At 33.0% G+C, this 26,615-nt stretch overlaps 2 protein-coding genes across 3 annotated transcripts; one reads left to right on the top strand and one right to left on the bottom strand.

The window, feature by feature from the left end:
* Positions 1 to 552: 552 nt before the first annotated feature.
* LOC132747250 (RNA polymerase II subunit 5-mediating protein homolog) lies at positions 553 to 3,472 on the bottom strand. Its single transcript, XM_060736576.1, has 3 exons — positions 1,274 to 3,472; positions 963 to 1,050; positions 553 to 697 (listed from the first exon to the last, which is right to left on the bottom strand). Exon 1 carries the CDS (start codon positions 3,470 to 3,472, stop codon positions 1,844 to 1,846), a length of 1,629 nt encoding a protein of 542 aa, XP_060592559.1. The 3' UTR covers positions 553 to 697; positions 963 to 1,050; positions 1,274 to 1,843.
* A 10,645-nt stretch (positions 3,473 to 14,117) lies between these two features.
* On the top strand, positions 14,118 to 26,475 carry LOC132747265 (macrophage mannose receptor 1-like). Of its 2 annotated transcripts, none has more exons than XM_060736593.1 (14): positions 14,118 to 14,224; positions 15,022 to 15,114; positions 15,313 to 15,395; positions 16,183 to 16,254; positions 17,196 to 17,337; positions 18,282 to 18,388; positions 19,177 to 19,242; positions 19,916 to 20,001; positions 20,494 to 20,618; positions 21,668 to 21,856; positions 22,068 to 22,191; positions 22,754 to 22,881; positions 24,415 to 24,606; positions 26,198 to 26,475. In XM_060736593.1, exons 2-14 carry the CDS (start codon positions 15,057 to 15,059, stop codon positions 26,428 to 26,430), a joined length of 1,605 nt encoding a protein of 534 aa, XP_060592576.1. In that variant the 5' UTR covers positions 14,118 to 14,224; positions 15,022 to 15,056; the 3' UTR covers positions 26,431 to 26,475. The 2 variants fall into 2 exon arrangements, with proteins under 2 accessions (XP_060592576.1, XP_060592577.1); XM_060736594.1 differs by lacking the exon at positions 14,118 to 14,224 and adding an exon at positions 14,247 to 14,469.
* Positions 26,476 to 26,615: the final 140 nt, after the last annotated feature.

The following is a 26,615-nucleotide window of genomic DNA, read 5'->3' as shown; positions in this document are numbered from 1 at the left end:
TTTGTATGAAAACATCCGTTACAATGCGGAAATATACCGTTAAATTAGGACTGCTACTTATAGTCATGATTGTTGATTTAATATTGATGTACGGATGATCCGAAAGCGGAGTTTCTCATGCAAACAGAAATTGTATTTCCCATTTCGCCACAATGAGGTTACCTATTTTTATGCTAATAAAACTCATTTTGGTTGTTTGGACACCAAAATAAGACCTGGAGTCGATATAAAACCCAGTTTATTAATGAAATGTCGCTATTTAGTTTTTTATGAAATTTATTTAATGTAACTTTAACCAGTGTCATATTTTTACTAACTTCAAGTGTGAACAGATACCTTAAGAGGGGGTCTTCGCTAATAGCGATAACATAATAAGGGACAATTACAAAGGTGTGGTACGTGTTTATCATGCGTTACACATATGGATTATAAATGATTGTGTAACTTGGTTGAAATTGAAAGGTTGTAATAACCAAGAAATTGGGTTCTATTCTTATATCGCTGCGGCGTCTAAATATGGATCAAAGATGTCTTTCCAAACAAATAACTGTGCACAGTTCTTATATATTTATTTATCTTCTAGTTCTGACACATACATGTATATCAATCTTACATATCCAAATATCGACAAAATCAATCGTCAATGAATCGTCAATAAACCTTCAATAAATCTCAATCAATCGAATCGATCAACACTCTGAAAGTAAACAAATTATATCAACATAAAAATAAAGTAAAATCCAGTTCCTATATCTGAAAAGCATAATTATCAATTATAAAAACATCCTTATTTAGTTGATCAATTACACATAGATATTTGCAACACATTACACATATCACTCATAGGTACATTAACATATAATATAGTTATATGCTTTCTATTGGCTGTCATTAACATAAATAGTTCATTTAATGAACTTATCATAAAATACATAACATTCATAAAGAATATCCAAACTTACCAGTTTGTGGAACTGAATGTACAATTATATCATATTACATCATCTTTTTCAAAACACACATACTTCCAAACTCTCTGTGCTGTAATTTCTGCAAATTATAATAAACAAAATGTGCAAAGTGATGGGAATGAAATGTGATATTAAGTTAATAGAAAGATAGATTTACTGCTTTTTCTGAAACAATTCTCAAACCACGAAAACTAATGATATTTCAAATAAGACCACAATCATTACTTAATTAAAAAACAAATCTATGACATACACTTTTAAAACACTGATAATAACCGAATACAACTCAAAATCATACATACCAACTATCAATAATCCAAATTTTAAATAAATTTAAAACACTAAGAAAATGTCTGATCTTAATTTTTACAAAGCCGCTTCAACAAAGACAAAACTAGTCACATGATCAAAATTGCGGGAAACCAAGGGAAACAACTCAAACAACCAAAAATGTATCAAGACACTCGAATTATCCATCCTGTTACACACTTCCCCACCTTAGAAAATGACGTCCCGTCATTATCATATATACAAAGAATAATCCACATCAAATAATTCTATTTGAAGAAAACAATTCTCAAAATATAACTCATCAGTATTCTGAATCAATCAGAAATTTTTTACAACTCTTCCAATATCAGTTAACTTCAAGTATATAAAGTTAATCTCTACAACAGTCTATATAAATTCAATTCTTCCCTCCCCCTTCTTAAATATTGCGACCTCGCAATATATACTGAATTATTTTAATTTATATTGGCTTTTATTCAATGATTAGAATATAAATTTATTCAATTAAGGTTAAAAAATTACAAAAATTCAAACAATACATTACATATAAAATTAAATACAAAAGTACTGAATACAATATTTCAATCAGACAATGTATTTAATAACTTCTGTGCCACATGAATATCAATCCTGTTCAATACGCCAGAATTCATCAATACATCTAATGCCTGTAGATTGGTATCATATGGTCTTGGTACCATTCGATTCATGTGGTAATCACTTTGCCAATTTGGTGGTTTACGTTCTCTTACAGAACGTCTTGGAGTTGGCTTAGGCCTTGGAGGTGGTTTTGGTGGAGGCTCTTCAGGGATTTCTTCAATTCCTGGACCTTCATCAACATGTGAATTTTCATCTGTCACTTCCGTGCTTGTTTCTGAATTGTCATCTGAGTCGTTGTCTATACCTGTGTGTATTTCAATAGGTGTGTCATCTGAATCTACATGTTCTTCATGATGATTTGAATCCACACTTTGTATTTCTATGTCATCCACTTCTTCAATCTCATTAGATTCAAGTTCCTCTTCGTCTGTTCCTTTGTTTTCTATGTCTACTTTATTTTCTGCCTTCGGTATATCATGATCTTCTGTCAAAGGTAAAGGATTATGGGCGTCCCCAAATTCAGATGTATTATTAACAACTGCGTATCCATTATCTGAGTCAGAATCATCATCATCATTATCGTCATCATCTTCATTTTCCATCCCTTTCGATGCATCGATTATATCCATATTTAACTCTTCTTCTGTTGTTTCCTGACTTTGGACTGGAAACAAATGGTTTCTATGTAGTATCTTCTCTACTCCTGATATTTCCGATCTCACTTTAAACACAGGTATATCATGTCTGGGTTGTTCAGTGACTTTATATAGTTCCTCTTCAAACTTGTCAGCAATTTTATGCTTACCATCAAATTTCAAAATTTTTACCAGTACTTTGTCACCAACAGATATAGTTGCTGCCTTGGCCTTCTTATCAAAATATTTCTTCTGTTTAAGTCTTGCTTTATCAGAGATATCTTTAACTATTTGATTTGTCCTTTCCATACGTTCTTTCAATTCTTTGATGTAGTCTGTTTTAGGCATTTCTGTTGTTTCATTTTCATCTGTTGCTTGTTGAAATACAGCATCAATAGGAAGTTTTGCCTTTCTGCCAAACATTAATTCAAAAGGGGAAATTTTCGTTGTTTCATGTGGTGTTGAATTGTATGCGTAGACTAGTGTTGGTATGTACTTCTTCCAATCCGTTTTCTGTGAAGTTTCTAAAGTACCTAACATATCAAGAAGCGTCCGGTTGAATCGCTCTGTAATTCCGTTACCCATGGCGTGATATATGGAAGTCTTTGTCTTTTTCATCTGTGTGATAACACATAATTCTTTAATGATCTCTGATTGAAAGTTTGCTCCTTGATCAGAATGTATTGCTGTAGGAATTCCATAATGTATGATGAAGTTGTTATAAAAAGCTTCTGCTGTTGTTTTTGCAGTTTGATTCTTTGTTGGGATTGCCATAGCGAATTTTGTGAAATGATCAGTTATTACTAAAATGTTTCCAATTCCTTTTGCTGGTTCTAACGTCAGATAATCCATGCACACCATTTCCAATGGGTATGTTGTTGTAATATTTATTAAAGGAGCTCGACTGTGAACATTTGTTTTACGACGTAAACATCGACTACATTTTGACAAATGATTATCTACATCTGCTATCATCCTTGGCCAATAAAATCTCTCTTTCAAAAGTGCTGAAGTTCTTTCCCTTCCAGGATGGCCTACATCGTCGTGAAGACCTTTAATATATCGTTGCGATAACAAGTTGGTATGACAAGTTGGTCTACCTTTTGTTCTTCTAAATGTCTATGTAAGATACCTCTTTTCATTGTAAAGTTCTTGAAGTTACTTCTCATTAAGATGTCATCCCTGTTTATGTTCTTACTTGGTAGTTTATTGTCTATCACAGCCCTCCGCCACCTCTCAATTGTTTCATCTTGTCTTTGATTTTGTCTTATTTCCCTCATTTCAATTTGTGCCATAGGAGTTTCTGGTGATTCTGTAGCTTCTATTATATTGATACTAGTAGTTGGTAATGTTTCAATGTAAGGAGGAAAAATAATACTGCTGCATATTGTTTTCACTATCTTGTTGTCAATTTTCACCATGTCTGTTCCATTCTGCTGTACTTCCTCATATGGGTATCTAGACATTCCATCTGCATCAGCAGTCTTGATTCCTGCCCGATAAATAATATCAAAGTTGAATTCTCCAAGAGCTGATGCCCATCTCTGTCCTGTAGCATCCAATTTAGCTGTTGTTAAGACATGAGTGAGAGGGTTATTGTCTGTTAAAACTGTAAAATGCTTTAAAGCCAAATAGTCTGAAAAATTTTCCGTCACCGCCCATTTCAAAGCCAAAAATTCCAATTTAAATGCAGAGTAATTCTTCTCCGATTTTGAAAGTGCACGACTGGCATAGGATATTACACGTTTTTTGTTGTCTTGGACTTGGTAAAGGATAGCGCCTAAAGCTTTGGACGATGCATCTGTATGCAATTCAAAAGGAAGATCAAAATCTGGATATGCCAAAATTTGTGAAGTTGAAAGAATTTCTTTAAGTCTATTGAATATCTCTTCCTCGGTTTCGGTCCATTTTCACTCTTTAAAATGTTTCTTTGATTTCTTTGATGTTGGAGGTAGCAATTCCGATAATGGTTTTGTTATTCTGGAAGAATTATTGATGAATCTTCTATAGGAACCACAGAATGCTAGAAATGATCTCAGATCATCTGATGTTTTTGGTAAAGGCCAGTTCTTTTTTTTTTCTCAATTTTTTCCGGGTCTGTCTCTACTCCTTCCCTACTCACTATATGTCCTAAGAATTTCACTTTTTCTTGAATGAAGAAGCATTTTTCTGCTGAAAGTTTCAAGTTGCACTCTTTTAATCTGGTAAGAATTTTGTCCAAGTTTTCTAAATGTTCTTCAAAAGTGTTGCTGAATATGATAAGGTCATCCAAATAAATTACACAGATCTTCATATTATACTCTCCTAAGCATTCCTCCATTAATCTTTGATATGTAGCTGGTGCATTACTTAGCCCGAATGGCATTTTGTTATACTCCCAGAATCTTTACGGTCCACAGGTAAAAGCAGTCCTCTCTTTGTGTGTTTCCTCTATTTCTACTTGATGATACCCAGATTTCTGGTTGAAAAATATCTGCTTCCTTTCAAAACATCAAACACTTCTTCAATGCGAGGTAAGCGTACGAATCTTTGACCGTTTTATTGTTTAGCATCCTGTAATCTACACAAAGTCTCAGTTTGCCATTCTTTTACGAACAAGAACCACGTTTGAAGCCCAAGGAGATTTTGATTTTCTTATAATGCCAGCTGAAAGTAATTGTTCTAAATGTCTTCTTATTTCATCAATCATCATCGGAGGTATTCTTCTATGTCTTTGTTTGAATGGGAGTTCATCTATTAAATCTATTCTGTGTTTCATCATAGTACAATTTCCGATATCAGTATCACTGTGGGAGAAAATATCTTTGTGTTTATATAGCAAGTGTTTGATCTGTAATGTTTGGTGATCATCGAGTTGTTTGCTATTGTCTATGTTAATTCCTTCTATCAGGTCATCATGTATATATGTATCTTCCATCCTATTAAAAACTTCTTCATCAACTGTCACTGGTTGTAGCTCACACAAAATAGCTTTTGGAGCAATAGTCACTGAATTGCTTGTTAAATTAGAGATGCTGATTGTAACTTCATTATTCTTTCCATAATTGTAGTTTACAACGCTTGGTGTGACATCAATGTAATCAGGTAATGATGATTCTTTAGATTCCTGAGTAATTGCGACTGTGGGATGATAATCTATTTCCTTGTCCATGTATCCTTGGATATTCAAAGTTTCATTTGGATGGATGATCAATCTATGAGGTGTAGCATTTCTAATTATGGCTAGTCTATCTTTGTTCTTCTTTAATTCTTTTTCCCTTAAAACCAAACATCTAAATGACAAATACCAAGAAGTGTGTAGTTGCGCCTTCTGTAGAAACTGTTCCCCAAAATTTTGTTTACATTCCATTAGTAATTCGTTCAATATGTTTGTCCCAAGAATGACTGGAGTTGTTGTGGAATAATCTGTATCTGGTGTTACTAAGAACAGGCATGTCAGAGATTTAGATTTTGGCAGTCCCACTTTAATGCTGAGTTCTAATTCAAGATATCCTAAATAAGGTAATTGTTTTCCATCAGCACATTCAATGTTCAATATGTTTTCCAAAGGCTGAATTTTAATATGTTGAAGATGGCTGTTATGAAAAGACTGCGAAATCAGGCTAACACAACTTCCACTGTCTAATAAAGCTGTTGTATCTATGTTGTTGATGGATATATTAACCTCGTTGGTATTTCCTACTAATTTGGAATCTCTATTAATAGTAGTGCCCTGATTGGATTCCGAAATCTGAGCACTTATTCTTTTGGGCAGTGCTTGGCAATGTGTCCTTTTTCATTACACTTAAAACATGTTGGCTGATTTAGTGGGCAGTTTCTAGATAGATGTCCCTTCTCATTGCAATTATAGCAAGTTGGCTGAAACGTGTTTGTACCAATAGGTCTTGCAGGTCTAATGTCATTTCTACCTCTTCCTCTATAACCTCTGTAATTAGAACCTCTCCATGAACCTCTGTATCCTCTTGGAAATCTATTGTAATTGTATTGATGTTGATCTTGTTTCTTTTCCTTTTCAATATTATCAATTCTGTCATTCAGCTTCTTTAAAAGATCTTTCACTTCTGACATTTCTGAAGTTTCTTTCTTCTCTAAATTTGCTGCCACATTACATCTTTTAGTAGTAGATTCCGATTCTGACTTTAGTTCAGCTTCTACCTTCCTCAATTCTATTTTGAAACGATCATAATCATCTATAGTGTCACACTTATAAGCTGCTAAATGTTTAATGTCTGGTCTTAATCCTTGGTACAGTACTTGCTTTAATATTTCATCATCTGTTTTCTTCAAAGCTTTCAAACTGACTGCCTGCGTAAATATTTCTTCCAATTTTGATGAAAAACTAAGAATAGACTCATTTGATTGTTTTGTGGAATAGAATTTTCTAAGAATGCTCTCCTTTGTTTCTATATTTCCAAATGTACTTTCCAATTTCGTCAACACTTCTTTCACTGTAACTCCAATCCCAAGTCGTCTCACTACATCACTTGCATTTCCTTTAACTGCTCTACGAATACCAAGAAGTATCTGGTCATCTGTAAAATATTTGTCAGCTAACAATGAACAAATTTCAAAATAAAATGTCTCCCAGCTCACGTCTCCTTTATTATCTTCTCCGTAAAATGTAGATATTCTCGGAAATTGGTAACTCCCTTTAGAACTACTCTCATCTGTTACTACCTTAGTTGAAGGTCCACTTTTAAAACTTTTGACATACTCAACGAATGTAATTAAATCTTCTGGAGTTTCCCATTTCTCTGGTTTCACAGATAATTTATGAAACACATCAAATATTTGTCTTTCCTCCTCACTTATCACATCCTCACTCTTCTTCGTTTCCTTTCCTCCGGTTGCCATATTAGATTTCTAAATTCACTTCTCTCAAAATCACCAAATGAATCCACTTCTGAATTAACTCACTTAAGTTTTTACTTAAGTATTCACTTAAGTATTCACTCAACTTAAGTATCCACTCAACTTAAGTATTCACTTGATGTTAGTATTTCCTCAACTTAAGTATTCACTATCCACTTAAGTATTTCACTCCACAATTCACTTAAGTATTTCACTTCACAATTCACTTAAGTATTTCACTTCACAATTCACTTAAGTATTTCACTTCACTATTCACTTAAATATTTCACTTCATTATTCACTTAAGTATTTCACTTCACTATTTACTTAAGTATTTCACTTCACTATTCACTTAATTATTCACTTCACTATTCACTTAAGTATTTCACTTCACTATTTACTTAAGTATTTCACTTCACTATTTACTTAAGTTTTTCACTTAAGCTTTTCACTCAACTTAAGTTTACTTAATATATGCTCACTCAAGTAAGTGCACTCCGGACGTATCCCAATTTCACTCAACTTCACTTAAGTTGATTGATGAACTCTCCAATATAATGAATCTGTAATTCAAATAAATAAATCCCACTCAAACTAAGTTTTTACTCAAATAGTCACACTTAGTTAGGTAATTATGTTCAACGTGTACTTTTCCGTTCAATCACATCGTAATATTTGCTCCTCTGCTGATGATCTTATTTCATCAAAATATAAACGCACCCAATGTTCAAATAAGTGTCTTTTTTATATTTTATGAATCACAAATCACAACACAATTATAGTATTTTTCCTTTCAATTAATACAATATTCCTTCCAAATTGTTGAAAACCCTTTTTCACAATTCAACCACTTGCAATCAATTAATTTCACTTTGCAATATTAATCAAACAAATTTCTTTAGGCCTTTTCAATATAATAATGTAACCTTCTATTATTTTAAATTTCACGATCAAAATACCGATATTGTACAATATTATGCGACGCGATAACAGTGAATTCGGTTTTGATAATAAAATATTAATTAAGTTTCTGATTTATTTTATCAGTAACTTAAAAGACAAAAAAATTTTTTTTTATACATGTACATGTTTTGTTGTTTGTTTTGTTTTCTAAGTGTTTTAAACAATTACTTGATAATAATCAAACAATTGCAAAAAAATCACTTTGACAAAATTACTATAATTATTTCTTTAAATAAAGAAACAAATATATTAATTTAAAAGTTAATTTCTTACTAGTTTGTAAGAAATCACAACACACATATGGCTAATAAATTATTGAAAGTTTATATTTCAATAATTTACATCATTTTTTTTTTTTTTTTTTTATAGGTCAATCTTTAATTGTTTATTATATATATGTTTTCTTTTAATTAAAGTACCTTTAATATATTAATTATGCAATCAATAACACACAATTGCAATTGATAACACTTTGTTTACTCAAGTATACCAATTTAACTCTATATAGGCCAAGTCAAATTCATCAATACACATTTATCAATAGTTGTATAGTAAAATGACCATGTGACACTGACATCACTGCTGTAAATACAATATCCAATGAAAATGCAGCAAAAAAATCACATGACTTCTACATCACAATCAATAAACCAATGAAAAATGGGAATCCCTGAAATACAGGTCAACTAATTTGCATACAAATGAAATTCCAATCCACAACAGCTGATAAATCTGTAGCTTTGTTTACTAAACAATCCTAAGTAGAACCTTCAGGAATAATTACACACAGGTGTATGATACCTTAAAATAAATCCAAACAACAGAATTTTCCAGCAAACCTGAAATTTGATGAATCAATCAAAGGGGAAATACTTACATTATCAAATTGTACACTAAATCAAAAGGTCAAGAAGTGTATTGATCAATGATTTGTTTACACTCTAATTTTTAATGAATTTAGGAGAGAATTGTTTCACAATCAGCAGTATAAAAGAAATAGATTTAATTAGAAGGAATTAGATTGATTGACAGTTAGAAAAGGTACATTACTGATACTGAATTGGGAGCCTTCACCTGTTATTTAATTAATCATGCAAAGGTGAAATCTTTCAGACTTACAATTTATCAATCACACATATTACTCAAAAAACTGCAGTTGCAAAAGAATCAATATTAAATAACACAAACAAATACTTTATACTCTGTTATTTCTAAATTTATATATATTTTTGTTAATCGGTCAACTGCAATTAATTGAATAATCACATATCAAATATTCCTACTTACAATCTGTTGAACAACTTTGCAGCCAATAGAACACTGTACCAACATTCACTTGTAATAATAAATAGATAAAGTCCTAATGTCACATTTGTTCATATATCACACATAAAATGATATCTGCACAATTTACAGTTCTAAATGTTCATCTTTACTCCATACGTCTGTCTAGATGGTTGATTCTTGGGTGAAATTGGTCCGTCCTTGTTAACTTTGTGAATAATAGCCCGTCTTCCCAATAAGTCGGTTGACATCAGTTCCAGGAACTTCCTTGCTCATCTGCTAAATATTTCTACGTCACCGATCTTGATCTGTTGACGCCGTCCCCCGTTGGGCGCCATTTGTAACTTGGTTGAAATTGAAAGGTTGTAATAACCAAGAAATTGGGTTCTATTCTTATATCGCTGCGGCGTCTAAATATGGATCAAAGATGTCTTTCCAAACAAATAACTGTGCACAGTTCTAATGTATTTATTTATCTTCCAGTTCACATACATGTATATCAATCTTACATATATATCCAAACATCAGTAAACCAATCAATGATCGACAAACTAAATGAATCGTCAATGAATCGTCAATAAATCTCATTCAATCGAATCGATCAAATCAATCGACACTCTGAAAGTAAACAAATTATATCAACATAAAAATAAAGTAAAATCCAGTTCCTATATCTGAAAAGCATATTTATCAATTATAAAAACATCCTTACTTAGTTGATCAATTACAAATAGATATTTGCAACACATTACACATAGGTACATTAACATATAATATAGTTATATGCTTTCTATTGGCTGTCATTAACATAAATAGTTCATTTAATGAAATAATCATAAAATACATAACAATCATAGAGAATATCCAAACTTACCAGTTTGTGGAACTGAATGTACAATTATATCATATAACATCATCTTCTTCAAAACACACATACTTCCAAACTCTCTGTGCTGGAATTTCTGCAAATTATAATAAACAAAATGTGCAAAGTGATGGGAATGAAATGTGATATTAAGTTAATAGAAAGATAGATTTACTGCTTTTTCTGAAACAATTCTCAAACCACGAAAACTAATGATATTTCAATTAAGACCACAATCATTACTTAATTAAAAACAAATCTATGACATACACTCTTTAAAACACTGATAATAACCAAATACAACTCAAAATCATAAATACCAACTATCAATAATCCAAATTTTAAATAAATTTAAAACACTAAGAAAATGTCTGATCTTAATTTTCACAAAGCCGCTTCAACAAAGACAAAACTAGTCACATGATCAAAATTGCGGGAAACCAAGGGAAACAACTCAAACAACCAAAAATGTATCAAGACACTCGAATTATCCATCCTGTTACAATTGCATACATGTATATCCGTTGCTATTAATAACCACGATCATAAAGAAATAACAAGTAATATTCTAATCTCTAGCATGCCAATCAAAGTTCATAATGAACAATGTCTGTCGTCCGCTCATTCATAAGTGATATACATTTCTGGTAGTTAATAAGAATATCTTGTCATCATATGTGTACTAGTTCATCTTCACTTGCTGCATTTCTTGCTTGGACGCCCTTTGATGCTTTGCATCAATGCTTTTCTTGTTTTTGATATGATACTAGTCTGTTTTAGTAGCAAACATTAAAAAAGTACTTATTTGTTTAAGATGTTATGATTCCTCAATACTGTATGATTCTAATAACTGCATGCCAGTTACACAATATCAATTAGATAAAATGTTTACAGCAGTTGTTATTTGTTTATCATTATTAACTATGATACATTTGTTATCATGATTAACAATAATACATTTGTTATCATGATTAACTATAGTACATTTGTTGTTTATTTATCATGACTAACTAAGATACACTTGTCAATTATTTATTATGCTTAACTTCAATACATTTGTAATTTATTCATCATGATTTACTCTGATACATTTGCTATTTATTTATCGTGGGTAACTTTGATACAGGTACTAATATTTGCTGCATTGTTTATTTCCTTTCCTTTAACAGGGTAGAATATATCATGTGACAATTAATTTTCCTTCTCAAACAAGGTTATAGTTGAGTATACGTTATATAAGAATTTAAAGTATATGTTTGTCGAGTCTCCTATTCCATGCATTGGTCTTATAAATAAAATATTGTTTTTCTGTTTCCAAGATTTGATTCTTAATTAACAAGTCTAGACAAAAAGAGAGCCTTTATTTGTTTACCTTCATTGTTCATGTAGATCTGTGCTAGACAAGGTGACGGTAATGCAGGGAATTTACCACGACCATAGCCTAGTCCGTCCGTCACTAGAGTGTTTTTCGAATACATGTTTCTTGTTGACCTGACCAGATTATTTATTCTCAGTTCAAAAGCAAAACTATAAATACATACAAGCAGGTAAAAAAATTGTACACTGAATGCTGTATTTGAATGTATAGTGTCAACTTTGAGATTGTATAACCTTTCAACATTAGCAAATAAACTGGCAACATTTGGGTCAACATGTTCAGACTTATCAATGTCACGTTGACTGTAGTGCACATATGCTTGCACTCATTGAACTAAATTCAACGTTAGAGGTAAGAGGAGCGAGATCCACTTAAAAACGTCTTGTAATTGACCAATGTTACGTCGAATGCAAGGGCAGACCAAAATGAATTGCATAACCAGGGTTAAGAGATTGTCGCTTGCATTTTATCCAAATCTTTGTATTTTTAAGTGTACTAAATCGTTAAATGATATAGATGGTCATTTCAGCTCATATCAGGCAAATTCCGGCTGGCCCCTGTGAGGCCCAGCCTCCATTCCGCAGAACCCGATATGGTGGGATGGTTAGGGGGTCTGACCGGGTGTCCACGGGTATTGGTGTGTCCGTCAGGAATACTCTGGTATCCTGCCTCTACATGTATGTAAAATTTTCATTTTCATTACCCCCAAGTTTACATTAACTTTACCATTGTGTTCGTTTCTATAGAATTTATCCTTGATTAAATAGATATGTTCGTGAAGTTAGCCAGACAGCCGGAGCAGCCGTAACTCATTTTCGTCTACTCTGCATCCGCGCAGTCTGATCAGGATCCATGATGTTCGCTTACCAACTCTATTACATGTAGAAAAACTGATAGCGAACAGCATGGATCCTGATCAGATTGCACGGATGCGCAGGCTGGTCTGGATCCATGCTGGTCGCAAAGCCATTATGTTGGTTTTGTCATGACGCGGCTCAAATGAAGTTACATTGACATCACATTCAGTTACCATTAACCATAATGTAGTTCAGCAAAATAAAGGTTTCCGATGTCATAAGCTATGTTATCACTAAGCAAGATGGAATAAATGCAGTAATTCTGTTCCATATTTTATATATCCTGGCTTCTACATGTTATATGCTGAAATATAACCCTATAACGTTTGGATATATACTGACAGTAAATGAACCGACATTAAAAACTCCATATGAACTGAAATTAGAAATATGAACTCGGATGTACCACTAAATCACCTTTGGTATTTCAATAATTTTAAGTACGTTTATTTGTGACAACGAAAGAGGATAATGATATAAACGTACTTGATTGTGTTTCCGTAAGTAAAACAGGACTAAGTAAAGCAATAATAAACAGGCGGTACTCATGGAATTAAACGTGTTTTTCCCCGGCTTATTTTAGAGATTGCCAACAGTTGAAAAATGAACTCCTTCATAAGATAAGTAAAATAGGGCAAAGTGTGAATACTGTAAAACATTTATAACGCTACCAGTACCTATAAGGTTAGCAGATGAGCTAAAAATGAAAATATGACAATGTTGGTAGGTCTGAATTCGTTCACTGGTGCTGAAAAATGTTTATTATCCATATATGAAGTATCGTCACCCTAGGGCAGTAACGGAATAAGTCCTAAATTCAATAGTAGATAATTAGTTATTGCACTAGAGTAACGGTATGGTATCTAAGTTTCTTTAAACATGATCTACATTCAGCCAATGAAATTCGCTAGGTGTATATAAAATTTCACTATAACAAAATTATCTTAATTCTGAGATATTTTTGATAACAAACTCGTACAGCTCAATATTTGTAAGGCTTCGCCTATTACCAGTTATCATATTTGGAAATGTTACTACACATTCTATTTTAAAGAGGTGTTTGTATTGTATTTGAAGCTTTCTGACGGCTGAAGGCTGGGACGTTTAAGTTTTCTTTCGTACAAGCTTTTACAAAAAAAGTACTGTAGAAAACTTAAACCGTCGTCAGGCTGAGCAAACTGTTTGACGTTTCAAGAGTTTGATATTTCGAATTCATATATTGAAGGGAAATTCTTTAATGGTTAGTACATGCACAAATTCATTTTTGCTTCTCGTTCTGAAAATTCGATTTTCGGTAAAATAATTACTGTACTTCTCACCTGGAAGCATAATGACAGAATTTGTACGGAAGACAGTTTCTCACGTTATATTCACGTACATTGAACACTGTTTATGATAGCGTAACGCTTCAAACGTTGTACAGTGTAGACGTTTTTGAGTGATATGTAGTGCCATGGTTCTTTTATTTAAAACTGTATGAACAATTAAGTGACAATCTTTAAATATTGATATCATCAGGAAGTACAAGTGTAAGTTTTGTTCTTTTAAAATTAAGTTTAGTTATTGTTAAACCTAGTTCAACATCGGACATAGATTCTACGTTATTCCTTCCGCGTCGGTAAATGGAAAAAGAGAAATAATATTTTCATAGTGAACCAAGTACTGCAATTTATTGTAACAGCAACAGATAATTGATTCATAACCACTGAATACTCGGTATAGCCGTCAAAATAAATTCGCTGTAACCAGTTCTTTTGAATTTTGACCTTTTTTGGTAAGAAACAAATTGCAATATCTATGATTATTTATCAATAAATCATCATTTTAATATAGAATGACATTGAGTGGAAGATTATGTATCTATCGTAACTGAACTCCTATTTCACCAATATTCCTTTATTTACCCAAATGTTTAGAAATGTTATTGCTACCCCAAAAATGTACTCTGAAACGGCTTCCTATGGTGGTCAAATTTAATGGTGACACTAAAACGTAAGCAGCGGACCTTTCTCTTTATAATGATACAAGAGTAGTTTTCCTATGTTCAAAGGATTTTTTGAAAAGAAGGTTTACACGTGCACGTGCTATTTCATTTTTAAGGATGTAGAATCGTGTTAATTCATATATGATATGCGACTCTCGAAGACGTTTATTGCTCCACGCCTGTTTCTTTTAATTGTTAACTTTTCGTTGGTTTTTATGAACAGTTTGACTGTATATATTATTTGTATGAACATGTTAAAACAAAAATAACTATACATTTGTATTGTAATCGACGCGAGTTCCATTCTTAAAACTATACATTGTTACATGTTTACGATTTCAGGTGTTGAACAAGATCTGAGAAGAATAGATTGAGTAATGGAAGACATCAACTGGTCCATCTTTATTTTCATAGTATCATTTTTAGTACACACAGGTTCGTACTGTTAGCAACATGATAATTATCTCGCAATATATAGATTTCTTATAAATCTGATTCAGAATTAGCATGAATAATAAATCATATTGAAAAATTACCTATATTTTGTTACATATGTCTTTTTCTACTGAATTACTTATTATAGTAATTATTGTTATGTATACCAAAAACCAGTGTATCTATTTATGTTTACAGATGCTGGTTCAAAATGTTTTGATTGCACGCGACTACCATTCCCACGTGACTGTGATCACGTGACTCAATGTGGGGATCACGAGGTACAACTTCATTTTTAGCTCGACTATTCGATAAAAATAAGTAGAGCTATTGTAGTAACCCGAGCGTCGGCGTCTGCGTCGGCGTCTGCGTCCGCGTCGGCGTAACTACTTATGTTAAGTTTTTGTAATACCCCAAATATTTTCAAAGTCCATTGACATATGGCTTTGAAACCTTGCACACTTGTTCACCATCATGACCCCAACCTGTAGACAGGAGGAGATAACTGTATCAAGCATTTTGACAGAATTATGCCCCTTTTTCGATTTAGAATTTATGTTAAAGTTTTTGTAATACCTCAAATATTTTCAAAGTCCATTGACATATGGCTTTGAAACTTTGCACACTTGTTCACCATCATCACCCCAACCTGTAAACATGAGGAGATAACTATATCAAGCATTTTTTTTTACTATCAAGCACTAAGAATAGTCTAAGAATTGCAGCAGCTATTGTATTGAACGACATCATTTTGATAGTTGTTTTGATCGGTTTTGATTAAGGGGGGGGGGGGGGGGCAACTGTTTTCTGGTGAAATTGCAATCGGCACTTCTCCAAATAGATAAAATAAAATAAACTTTCAGAAAAATATATCTAGTTTAAATAATTGTATAAATATTAACATTCTAGGTGAAATTTTGAATGTATTACGCATGGTAGTAGTTGACACATACTTGTGGAGATCTCCGTTTTATATCTATAACAATGGGAGTGATTCACCGACAGTAATATACAGTTACAATATCAATCAAACTATTTAATCAGAACAAATGAAATATCAAATTGCAGGTGTGTTACACAAAACAAATCGTATCTCACAGTGGTCACGTATTCTACAACACAGGCTGCTTGGACAGGGTGGTAAGTTTAGAATTTTGCTTTATTTGACGCAAACACAAGTTTTAAGATAACATGTTTTCCCGATGTTTGTTTGTTTAAAGGCCTTATATTACTAGGGAATGGCTTAATTTTCATTTCTCAAAAGCTTTATATTTTTGGTGTCGTTTCAAAAAAGAATACTCATTTCCCAATAACTTGAACCATCTTTAGCTTTTGTTGTTTTTTGGCAATTAGTACAATTATAGTGATATTGTATTTTGTATGGAAGTCAAAATACTTCTTTGTTTACAATTTGCTACTAATGCTACAAAATAATTCTTTTCCAGTGCTACTTTCTTCAAGTCATAAGCATCAAACATGCCCAAAAAACATTATTTAAGTGTTTTTTATGTAAATAGAAGAACAAATTTATTCATTCCTGAGGGATAATGTGCCTTGTATTTCACTTAAATAAGTGTGTGTGGTAAAAAGATATAATGCCATCATATTCGCTCCCGTGTCTCTGTAATTTAGAATCTATAATACATGTTCATAATCATGTTTGATCATGAAATGAACTCTGCTTATAATGCTAACATGACATTTTTAAAACGTACTTATAGCGCTAAAATGACATTTTAAAAAAGCAATACAAGTTTTTTATTATTCTACGAGTACTTTTGTACATTTACCCATTTTTTTTATCTTATTTGAGAGTGAACTATATATTACTATGCAATGGTGTTATGATTTATTACCCCATTTTAACTTTGTTTATGAATTATGTAAACATATTGCTCTGTATGCACGATTAAAAGTTAACTGTTAGACAGGACTGGTTTTTGAGACGTTGGCCCTCTGCATGATGCTAGAGGCATTTTGTAATACAAATGGTATTTTGGTATATTTTTCATATACTAAGTATAGGGTAAAGGTGAGTGAATAACATAAATAATTGAGTATTTTAAAAATATTTGTTACAGAGGTGTATCAATTGGGTACATAAAAAGAGACATGTGATCAGTGATTCCCTATTAATATCTGATGACGAATCAAATGACATAATCACGTGCTTACAATGTTGCCATGGTGATTATTGTAACACACACGGATGTAATTCGGAACGTAAGAGGTTTTCAAATTATTTCTTTAAGTTTTATTATTTAAGTTCTATTTCTTTAAACGGTCCTTTACATTTAATCTTTCACATATTATAAATCACTTTCAAGAACGCTTTTAGAACCAAACTGACTTGACTTTACATGAGGAGACATGGCCGCGACAAGGCTTAAACCCATCACAGTTGGGTAGAAGATGAGACACATCTTGACGAACAGCGCTTATTTACATGGGTTATTATATGACTATGAATCTATGAAGATTAAAATACTAATGTGTCGTGCATTTTGAACATAGAATAGATAATCATTTGTACAAAGTATATTTTTCTTTTATTTTCTTGTCCATTGCTGTGAGCACATTTGAAAAAAAAACATGTTCATCAATTGATACATGTGCGATTTTTTATCTGAAACTTTTCGTACGTTTTTAAAAGGACTCTACTAAGGATTTTTGACATGAAAGAACTGGTTATATTTTTTCCAAGATTATTGAGTCGAATCAGGGTCTTTCAGATTCTATTTGAAAGACCCTGTCGGAATCAATAATTTGTCTGCACATTTTCAGATCATTCCCTCACTCCAGAATAATCATTTTATTGTGAAAAATGGCTCAGAAATGAAAAGCTTTGTAGCACTTTTCGCTCATATCGGGCTAAGAATCGCACAGAAATCGATATTCAATTTCATTCCGAATATTTTTTTTTATCATCTTTTGTCGATTTTTTGGTATTTCAAGTTTTTCACTTGATCTATATAAGAATTTCAAACTTTATGTTACATGGGTGTATGACCTCAGTGGAGCTCCTTTAAAGACAGTGGCGCTTTATAGGTACACTGATGTCTTCATTATTTTTGGCAATTTTAGATGATGTGATTTTATGAAGACATTTTGTTCAGTTCCAAAATACTAGTAATACAATTGATAAATGCTATGTTTGCGTATTTCAGCTCACAAACCATATCCTAGTGCACGCGGGCCTCTATGTTTTAACTGTCAAAAAGGAACTGCGTTGCCAGGTGATTGCGAAACTGTGGTAGTTTGCGGACAAGATGAGGTAAAATATTATAAAACTTTATCATAGCATTGTAATAACACATTATGTAATTCATCCATGATGGTATATTGAGGATGTCCATAGACAGTATACTGGAAACTGCAAGTAACCCACCAAGTCCCTCTAGCACAGGCTTAAGCAGTCATATGGAATGTGGAATTTAGAAACATCCCCAGATGTGTACACACGGCGGTTATCATGGAACCTTCAATTTGACACTTTCGTGACATTCCATGAAAAGCGGCATATAGTCACCAAGTAACATGAAAAATTGTGAAAATGTGTTTATAGGGTGGTTATCACGGACATTTTAATGTGACACTTTCGTGACATTCCTTGAAAAGAAAGGGCGTATGGTCCACAAGTAAAACAAAATGCGTGCCCTAAACGAGAAATCAGAATCAGTGTTGTACTCAGCAATTTAGAATGACATCTTTATTTCACACCATCAATTCTTTGACAGAATTTTGTTACTTCGAGTACAATAAGGATTTTTATAAGAATTTATATAATTTTTTTGACTTTGAAAATGAAAATGATGCTAGACAGAGCTAGGATAAGGATGTTTGGACTCGGAAAATAAAAACGAGGCTAGCTGGAGTACAAAAGTGATTTGATGTATAATTTTGGACTGTTAAAATGAAAACGAGGTTTAACTGGTCAAATTGCATTAACTGATGATTGCATGTTGCAAACGCTGGAAGTTCATAGGTTAAATTTTAAAAGGTGTGAAATATATCAATAGATAAATCATTAAAAAAACTTCATAACGTATACTTTTGTTTTAGCATTGTTCCATTGAAGATATAGTCGGTATCGGAGGTGACAAGTTATATAAAACTGGCTGTAAAAAGGTAAGTAAACTTTTCGATATAGCTTGTTTCTAAGTTGACAAATTTATCCTCCTCACTGGCTTCATTTTTACTTCAGTTGATGTTTGGGTCAAATAAATGCACCCTATCTAGCCACCAGTACTGTTGAACAAAGTTGAAGTTTTGTACATTTATAAACAGTGCTTTCAAGATGTATAACACCTGTCGGTCAGTCGGTCAGTCAATATGGAGACAAACTTTCTCACATTTACAATGTACTAACTGCAGCTCTCAATGTCTCTTTTAGATTTTCTCATGACACAAAAACATGAAACTGCTTTTAAGTTCCAAAATACGAAGCAATACAGGAAGAAGTATTTCGTCTTCGTTTTTAACGACTCGTGATTTCTCATTAAGTGACGGTGAAAGATCGGTACGACACGCCTCCTGAAAACGACTAATGCATATTCATATGCATTCTATTTCATAATATAAATGACAATGGTAAAATAAAAGTGAATATGCAGCTTTATGATTCTTACAATCACATGCACTGTCTAGACTAGTTTAGGGTTTTACGTACGAAAAGCCTTTATTTGTCTTATAAAAACTGTTCTGTATGTTAGATATTACATTGCAAGCGTTGTAAACAATTATATGTCAATGATTTGGAGTGTTTTATATTTGCTGGTACGCTTAACTTTTTGCATTTCAGTGTGACAGAGGTAACTATATGATACCAGTAGGTAAAAGAAGCGCAACTTCCTGTTCCGGTTGCTGTCAAACCGAATTCTGTAATAAGTGAGTTGTAAAATTGTTACTTTTATCTGCTTAGATCTACGATTTTATTCCATTGCATCTGTCCGTACACATTAAACATTGTAATATTTAGTCACATTGTCGCACAAAGATCTGGTGTTGAGCTTCAATACCGCCAGAAATTCCAATATTTTATCGTCTGCTCATCGGTTATCAAATAAAAACAGAATTATTTTTATACGAATAATCTACAAATAGGCAAAATCATCAACTTGTCTCACAATCTAACTTTAAAGTTACAAAACATATTTGCTATTGAATCAAACATTTTCTTCAAATCATTCATTTTCTTCAAATCATTCATTCACGCAAACCATGCAGTAGGTTATAAAGTTTCTAAGGTTGGTGGTCTTTTCCACCCATTGCATTGTCTTAAGAGACATCCAAAAAAATCCTAAGCATCCCACCAAAACAATCATGCGCAAATATGATCGCAATTTTATTTCACATTCTAAAACTTTTTTACATTTTCAGCAATTGTAATTCTGTAACTTTGATGATTCCGTCGAAGCCGACGACCGCCATCACATCAACAACAAGTTACAAGACAACACAGTCTCAAATTCTGCCATTTCCGGCGCCTACAATGTACTCTAAAGGTATGCTCAGTCAAACTACTTTAGGTATACAACTATTAAAACTTAGTATTAGCGACATTAACTTAATACTTCCCCGATTCCAACATACTGACTCTTGTCCACCATGCTTACGATTTGTCACTAGATATTTTTGTTAAGCTTATTGCATCATGCCTTCTCAACAAAGCTCAATGTTTTACTAGTATTGGTAAAAAATGACGTTATAAAACCTGAAATGGTAAGTGTAGAGCTCGTGATTTAAAGATAAGGGCGCAGCATATGCTAACCATTAGTTGAGCAAGCATGCTAGATGGGGGAATAAAGGGATTCAACAAATAAAAATCTTTCTGGAAATGTGTCAATCTCCCTATATTAAGTGATTCAAATAAATACAGTGAAACCTAGACAGCTCAGCCACATCTAGACAGTTCAGTTACTGGACTGCTTAGTTAAATAATTATGGTGTTTAGTTTTAATTTAGATGAATAAATCGCAATCGAAGGTTATAGCAATCTATTTTACGACAATCCTAAAGTATGAAACTTGTTTTACCCGAACAATGACGTTTGCATACCATAGTCTTTATCTGTAAATGATATTTATTGTTTCGGTCACTTTCTCGATTCTAGAATTGAATATTTTTAATTGCTCTTTGTCATCACTATTTATATTCAATACATTTGTTTGACACGTTGATTGGCCACCCTTGTCCCAAAATTCCTCCGTCAGCATCTCCTAACATTGGTACCAAAATTTCAAATTCATTGAATACACGACAAAGTTTTGAAGTTCGAACTCAGATGAGTCCCTCAAACTGAGCTACAAGTTATATACTTTTATCTAAATCTATATCATTTTTGAGCTTTTTCCAGAAATGAGGGAACAGATTCATTAATCAAATTTCTTAACATCACATGATCTTTAAAAAAAAAGCATCTTTGTCGTTTACACTTAAACTCCGGAAGTGACGACGTGAACTGTATTTCATGAACTTTTTGAAAGTGCTTTCCTCTTATGTAACTCAAATATACCTACTCCATGTATATTAACAAATAATCAATTTATTTCAGACCAGCAATGTAAGATAGTGGGATACAGGTATCTAAATTTTTACGACAAGTGCTTCAAACCGTACAGTGATCGAAAATTATCATGGCAACAATCACGTGACAAGTGCATTGAAGATGGCGGAGATCTGGTTATATTTCATGACAAACCGGAAGAATTTTATTTTGAAACCTGGTTATTGAATTTGACATGTAAATGTTTCATAACTGTTTCATTATCTTAAATGAAAATTGCACTTTTATGTAAAAATCACAAAATAATGTCATTTTTGTCACCATGATATATATAAAATATATTATAAACCTAGTTAGATACTTGTTAAACATAAACATCTTTGAAATAAAATTTAATTTATTAAGTCTAAGACTTACATTAATTCTTTATCTATCCTGCAAATAATAGCCGTGACGTCACGCTACTGGGTTGGAGCTTCTGATCTTGGACATGAAGGAACTTGGCTTTGGGTTGACAATACAACTGTTGACACCAAACTCTACTTTCACCCAGGGGAGCCGAATGATGCTGGGTTTGTTAATTATAACATTATAACTATAATAGATATTTGTGATGGTGGTTCTACTCAGGTGCCGGAAATAATAATGCAGGCCTAAAGTAATGCACGGAAGCACCTGAGGTCTTCCTCCACCAGGAAAGCTGGAACGTCGCCATATGACCTATACTGTATCGGTGTGATGTTAAACCCAATCAAACAAACAAAGAATTTGTGATTGTGAAGCTATCCAACGGTCGGCGGTTCTTTCAGTACAGCTGAAAATTCATTAATCACATTTGCTCAAATATGTGTAACCCTTTAACCAACTAAACAAAAGAACCGATTTTATTATAAAAACGTACACCTTTCTTCTTGCAATTTTGTGTCTTTTCATATTTTATAGTCCTGACTTGGTTAAGATCCTGATAATTGAGGTTTTCTTTTCGTGTTCACATGCAGTTTAAGGTATCAATATTCGACAATGATTCAGTGTTTCAAAAGTAGTCTGTTTCAGGACAGGAATCTGATAGTCAAAGCATTTTAAATTATGACCATTTATTTCATTCTTAAAGGAAATGTATTTTCATAATTTCAGATACCCAGAGGGATTTCACGAGAATTGTGCCGCGGCCACATATTTTGCTGATCAAGCACACCGTATTCTCCTGAATGACGACAACTGTTCGCTACCTTCTTATTTCATATGTGAAATAGGCTTCACAAGTATGTCTTCCGTTTGATCAGTTAATGTGCAGTGTTTTAGTTTATACAAATTCATTTTAGTTCGATTGTGTTGGAACCTATAAACTTATTGAAGCAATCTCTAATCTGTTCCTGTAACCAACCAACCAGTGCTGAGCAATGAATGTTATGAAAACTATGGCTTGCCCCTGACAGGGTTTGAACCCGCGCGATCAGAAATCCTTAGATTACTGGGTGGTTAAAGTCTTTGGAATCCGTTCACTGACTATACAATCAAATCTGTGAACAAAGGCCATCCAAAGGAGATACTGAATATGGCCTTTACAGACAAGTGATCTTTATTTTGAGGTAACTTAGTTCTTTTAATCAATAGAGGTTTACCGAAGAATGGTCTTTATTCAAATATTGGTCTTTTTTCGAAGGTGGTCTTTAACACAGGTTTGACTGTATAAACTCTTTATTGTTAACTTTTAAAGCTAATTTGCATATGTTCTGTTGTTTATTCAATGGATACTGGAGAGTCACCAAACAATAAAACTTAATAGATCGAATAAGATAAGCATTTGATGAATTAGTCCAGCTTTGTTTATAATTCCAAATTGTTTCTAATTCCAAATGTAATTTAATAAACTTCAGATGTTTTCTTTTCGTCAGGGGTATCACCGACTCGGATTCCAATACAACCCTATAGTTGTTAAACGATATTATTACATCAATACCTCGATTTTGTAACGATATTTTTACATCAATATATCGATTTACATGTAGTTACGATATTTCTCATCAATATCTCGATATTAAAACGATATTACTATATCAATACATCAATATTGTAACTATATTACTGTATCAATACTGCGATGTTATATCGATATTTCGACATCAATAAATCGATATTTTAACGATATTACTTCATCAAAAACGCAATATTGTAACGATATTTTAACATCAATACATCGATACTGTAACGTCATTACTACATCAATGCCTCGATATTGTAACAATATTTTTACATCAAAATATCGATACTGTAACGATATTACTACATCAATACCTTGATATTCTAACGATATTATTACATCAATACATCGATATTGTGACGATATTTCTACTTAGAACTGCGATATTGTAACGATATTTCTACATCAATACCTCGATATTGTAACGGTATTTCAATATCATACCCCGATATTGTAACGATATAACTACATGTACATCAATACATCGATATTGTAACGATATTACTACATCAATACATAAATATTGTAACGATATCATTAAATCAAAACCTCGATATTGTAACGATATTTCTGCATCATTACCTCGATATTGTAACGATATTACTACATCAATACCTTGATATTGTAGAGGTAGTTGAAAGTGTAATCGACATTTTACATTTATAATTGTACTATCGATGCTGTGTCGCCCGTATCGCACAGTTGTTCATCCTCACCACCGGCATCATACCATCATGGTTCAAGCCAATTTCGTCAATATCAAAGTATTTTTCATTTATTTTGAGATTTGGTAAATACAACACATTTTTTTCAGGGGAATGTCCGGACAAAAGCTATTTGTACTCTGCAGCTGTTGGGATGTGCTTTAAAATATACACTACAATGTGGACATGGCAACAAGCGCAAGACAAATGCCATTCGGAACACGCGGCTCTCGTCGAACCGAATACAATAGCAAAGATAAAGTTTTTTGATAAGTTCTTAAGAACTTTGGCAATTGTAAAAGGTAATGTTTTTCTCCTTATTTCTGTATATTACGTTGTTATGGCAACCATGAATATGTGTGAACCCTGCTCTTTGGATGGTCATTACATCCAAGTCATGTTTTTATTTTCATTTCTTAAAAAGGCTTTTTATTTTTGTGTCCTGTTATAGTTTCCGAAAAGTTGCTCATTAGTCTAACCTCCTGAATCTTCTTTTGCCCCTTTTTTACTATTAGTAGAAATATATAATGATAAAGTATTTTGTATGGAAGTCCAACTACATCATTGTTTACACTTTGCTGCCTTGATGACAAATACCTGCACGCACATTCTGCTATACTCGCCTTAAACAATAAGCACCTAACGTGCTCTAAAACCATTATTTAAACATTATAAACCTCATATTTGTTCTTTCTAAATATGAAAAATATTTTTGTTTCTGAGGTAAAATGTTCCTTTAAGCTGCGGGAAGTACTGTACATAGCAAAGTACGCCGAATAGTTTTGATTCTGCTTTTGTAACGCAAGTTACTAAAAAGACACGGTTTCTTGAAACAAGAGGTGTACTGTAAACTCTGCGACCGTTTTATAATATCAATGGAATTTTAAAGATGATTGTATCATAGTTTGGGGACCTTTCTGTTGAAAATGTGACAGAGTTAAATCGTATACATATACATGCACAGTGCGTTAACTGGAGTGCAGGTATTAGTTACCCGCACACCAGAGCGTGCCCAGTGATTGGTTCATTTTGTCCGGGGTTTACATATTGTGACGACAGAGGAAGGGATAGCGATGGAAATATCATATTCAGATGCTCGTTCATTGGTTCCTTTTTTGTGGGGTTTCATATTGTGGTATCAGGGAACAGGTTTTTATGTTTGACTATGATACAAAAGAGAAAGAACACCAAAACACTCGGCAATCTGATTTATACTCGGGGGCTATGCCCCCCTCGTACAAATCAGATAGCCTCGTGTTTCGATGCTCTTTCTATTACTTAAACTCCTCGGCTTTCTAAGTATACTGACAAACTCATCACAGTGGGGGTATTTTTGGCTAGCGAAGCAAAGGTGGACCACTGCGTCGGAGTTTGGTATGCCGAAACGTCTATCCAAACACACACTGAGCAAAGTATGGAATAATACGATGACTTAACAACCCCGAACAGATATTATTTTTTAGCTTGTTATTTGAAATGTGAGCAATACAGGTATATATCTATGAAAAGTAAACAAATGCTTCATTTTGAATGTTGTCAAGGCGACGGTATAACATTAAACTAGTTTAACGTTGATGTTGTTTTATGCAGATTAAGACTGCAACAAACATTTCCGAACCGATGCTCAATGGGTCTGCTTTAAATTTGACTGTCAACAAAGCTGTTGGTCCTTTCAGATTGGTAAGCAAGACATACCAAAATACCAACAAAAAAAAACTTACAGTATGTTTGCGTTTCGGTACAGTTTCCTATTTGTTCATTGTGGCATGATGGTGGTTCTCCGTCAGTACGGATAGAAAGTCGCCATTTTGACATTTTCATGTTAACAATGAAAAAAGATACAAAGGTTATATAAGTTTTGCAGTCAGATATACCTTTATTTTATTTTTATAGCTAAATATTGGGTTGGCGGAAAACAAAGTCAGAATGACCCGAGTGTATTTACATGGCAGACGACAAAGCAGACGATAGGTCAGGGACTATGGCACGTGGGAGAGCCAAGCAGTGACACCGAACATTGTGCATCGCTTCATTACTATAATAGACCAGATCTTGACAGACTTTATCTCTTAAATGATTTACACTGTACTGATCATAATGCATTTATTTGTCAATATTTATGGTAAACAATAAAATATGAAGTGAGTAGCAAAATAGTCCATTATTTTAATAGATTGCAAAATTATCTTTTGACAACTGTTTTTGATGCACAAGCCTCATAACGTCTGCTACGCTTTCAAGATTCTATTTCATTTACACCGTAGGGAACGTGTTACAGTATCACGTTTTCCTGTTACAGTATAGAATTTTA

The sequence above is a fragment of the Ruditapes philippinarum genome, unplaced genomic scaffold (assembly GCF_026571515.1).
Source record: "Ruditapes philippinarum isolate M1 unplaced genomic scaffold, ASM2657151v2 ctg7_1_1_1_1, whole genome shotgun sequence".
NCBI lineage: Eukaryota > Metazoa > Mollusca > Bivalvia > Venerida > Veneridae > Ruditapes > Ruditapes philippinarum.
Note: the sequence above shows the minus strand (reverse complement) of the source record. Positions and strands in the feature narration are given on the sequence as shown.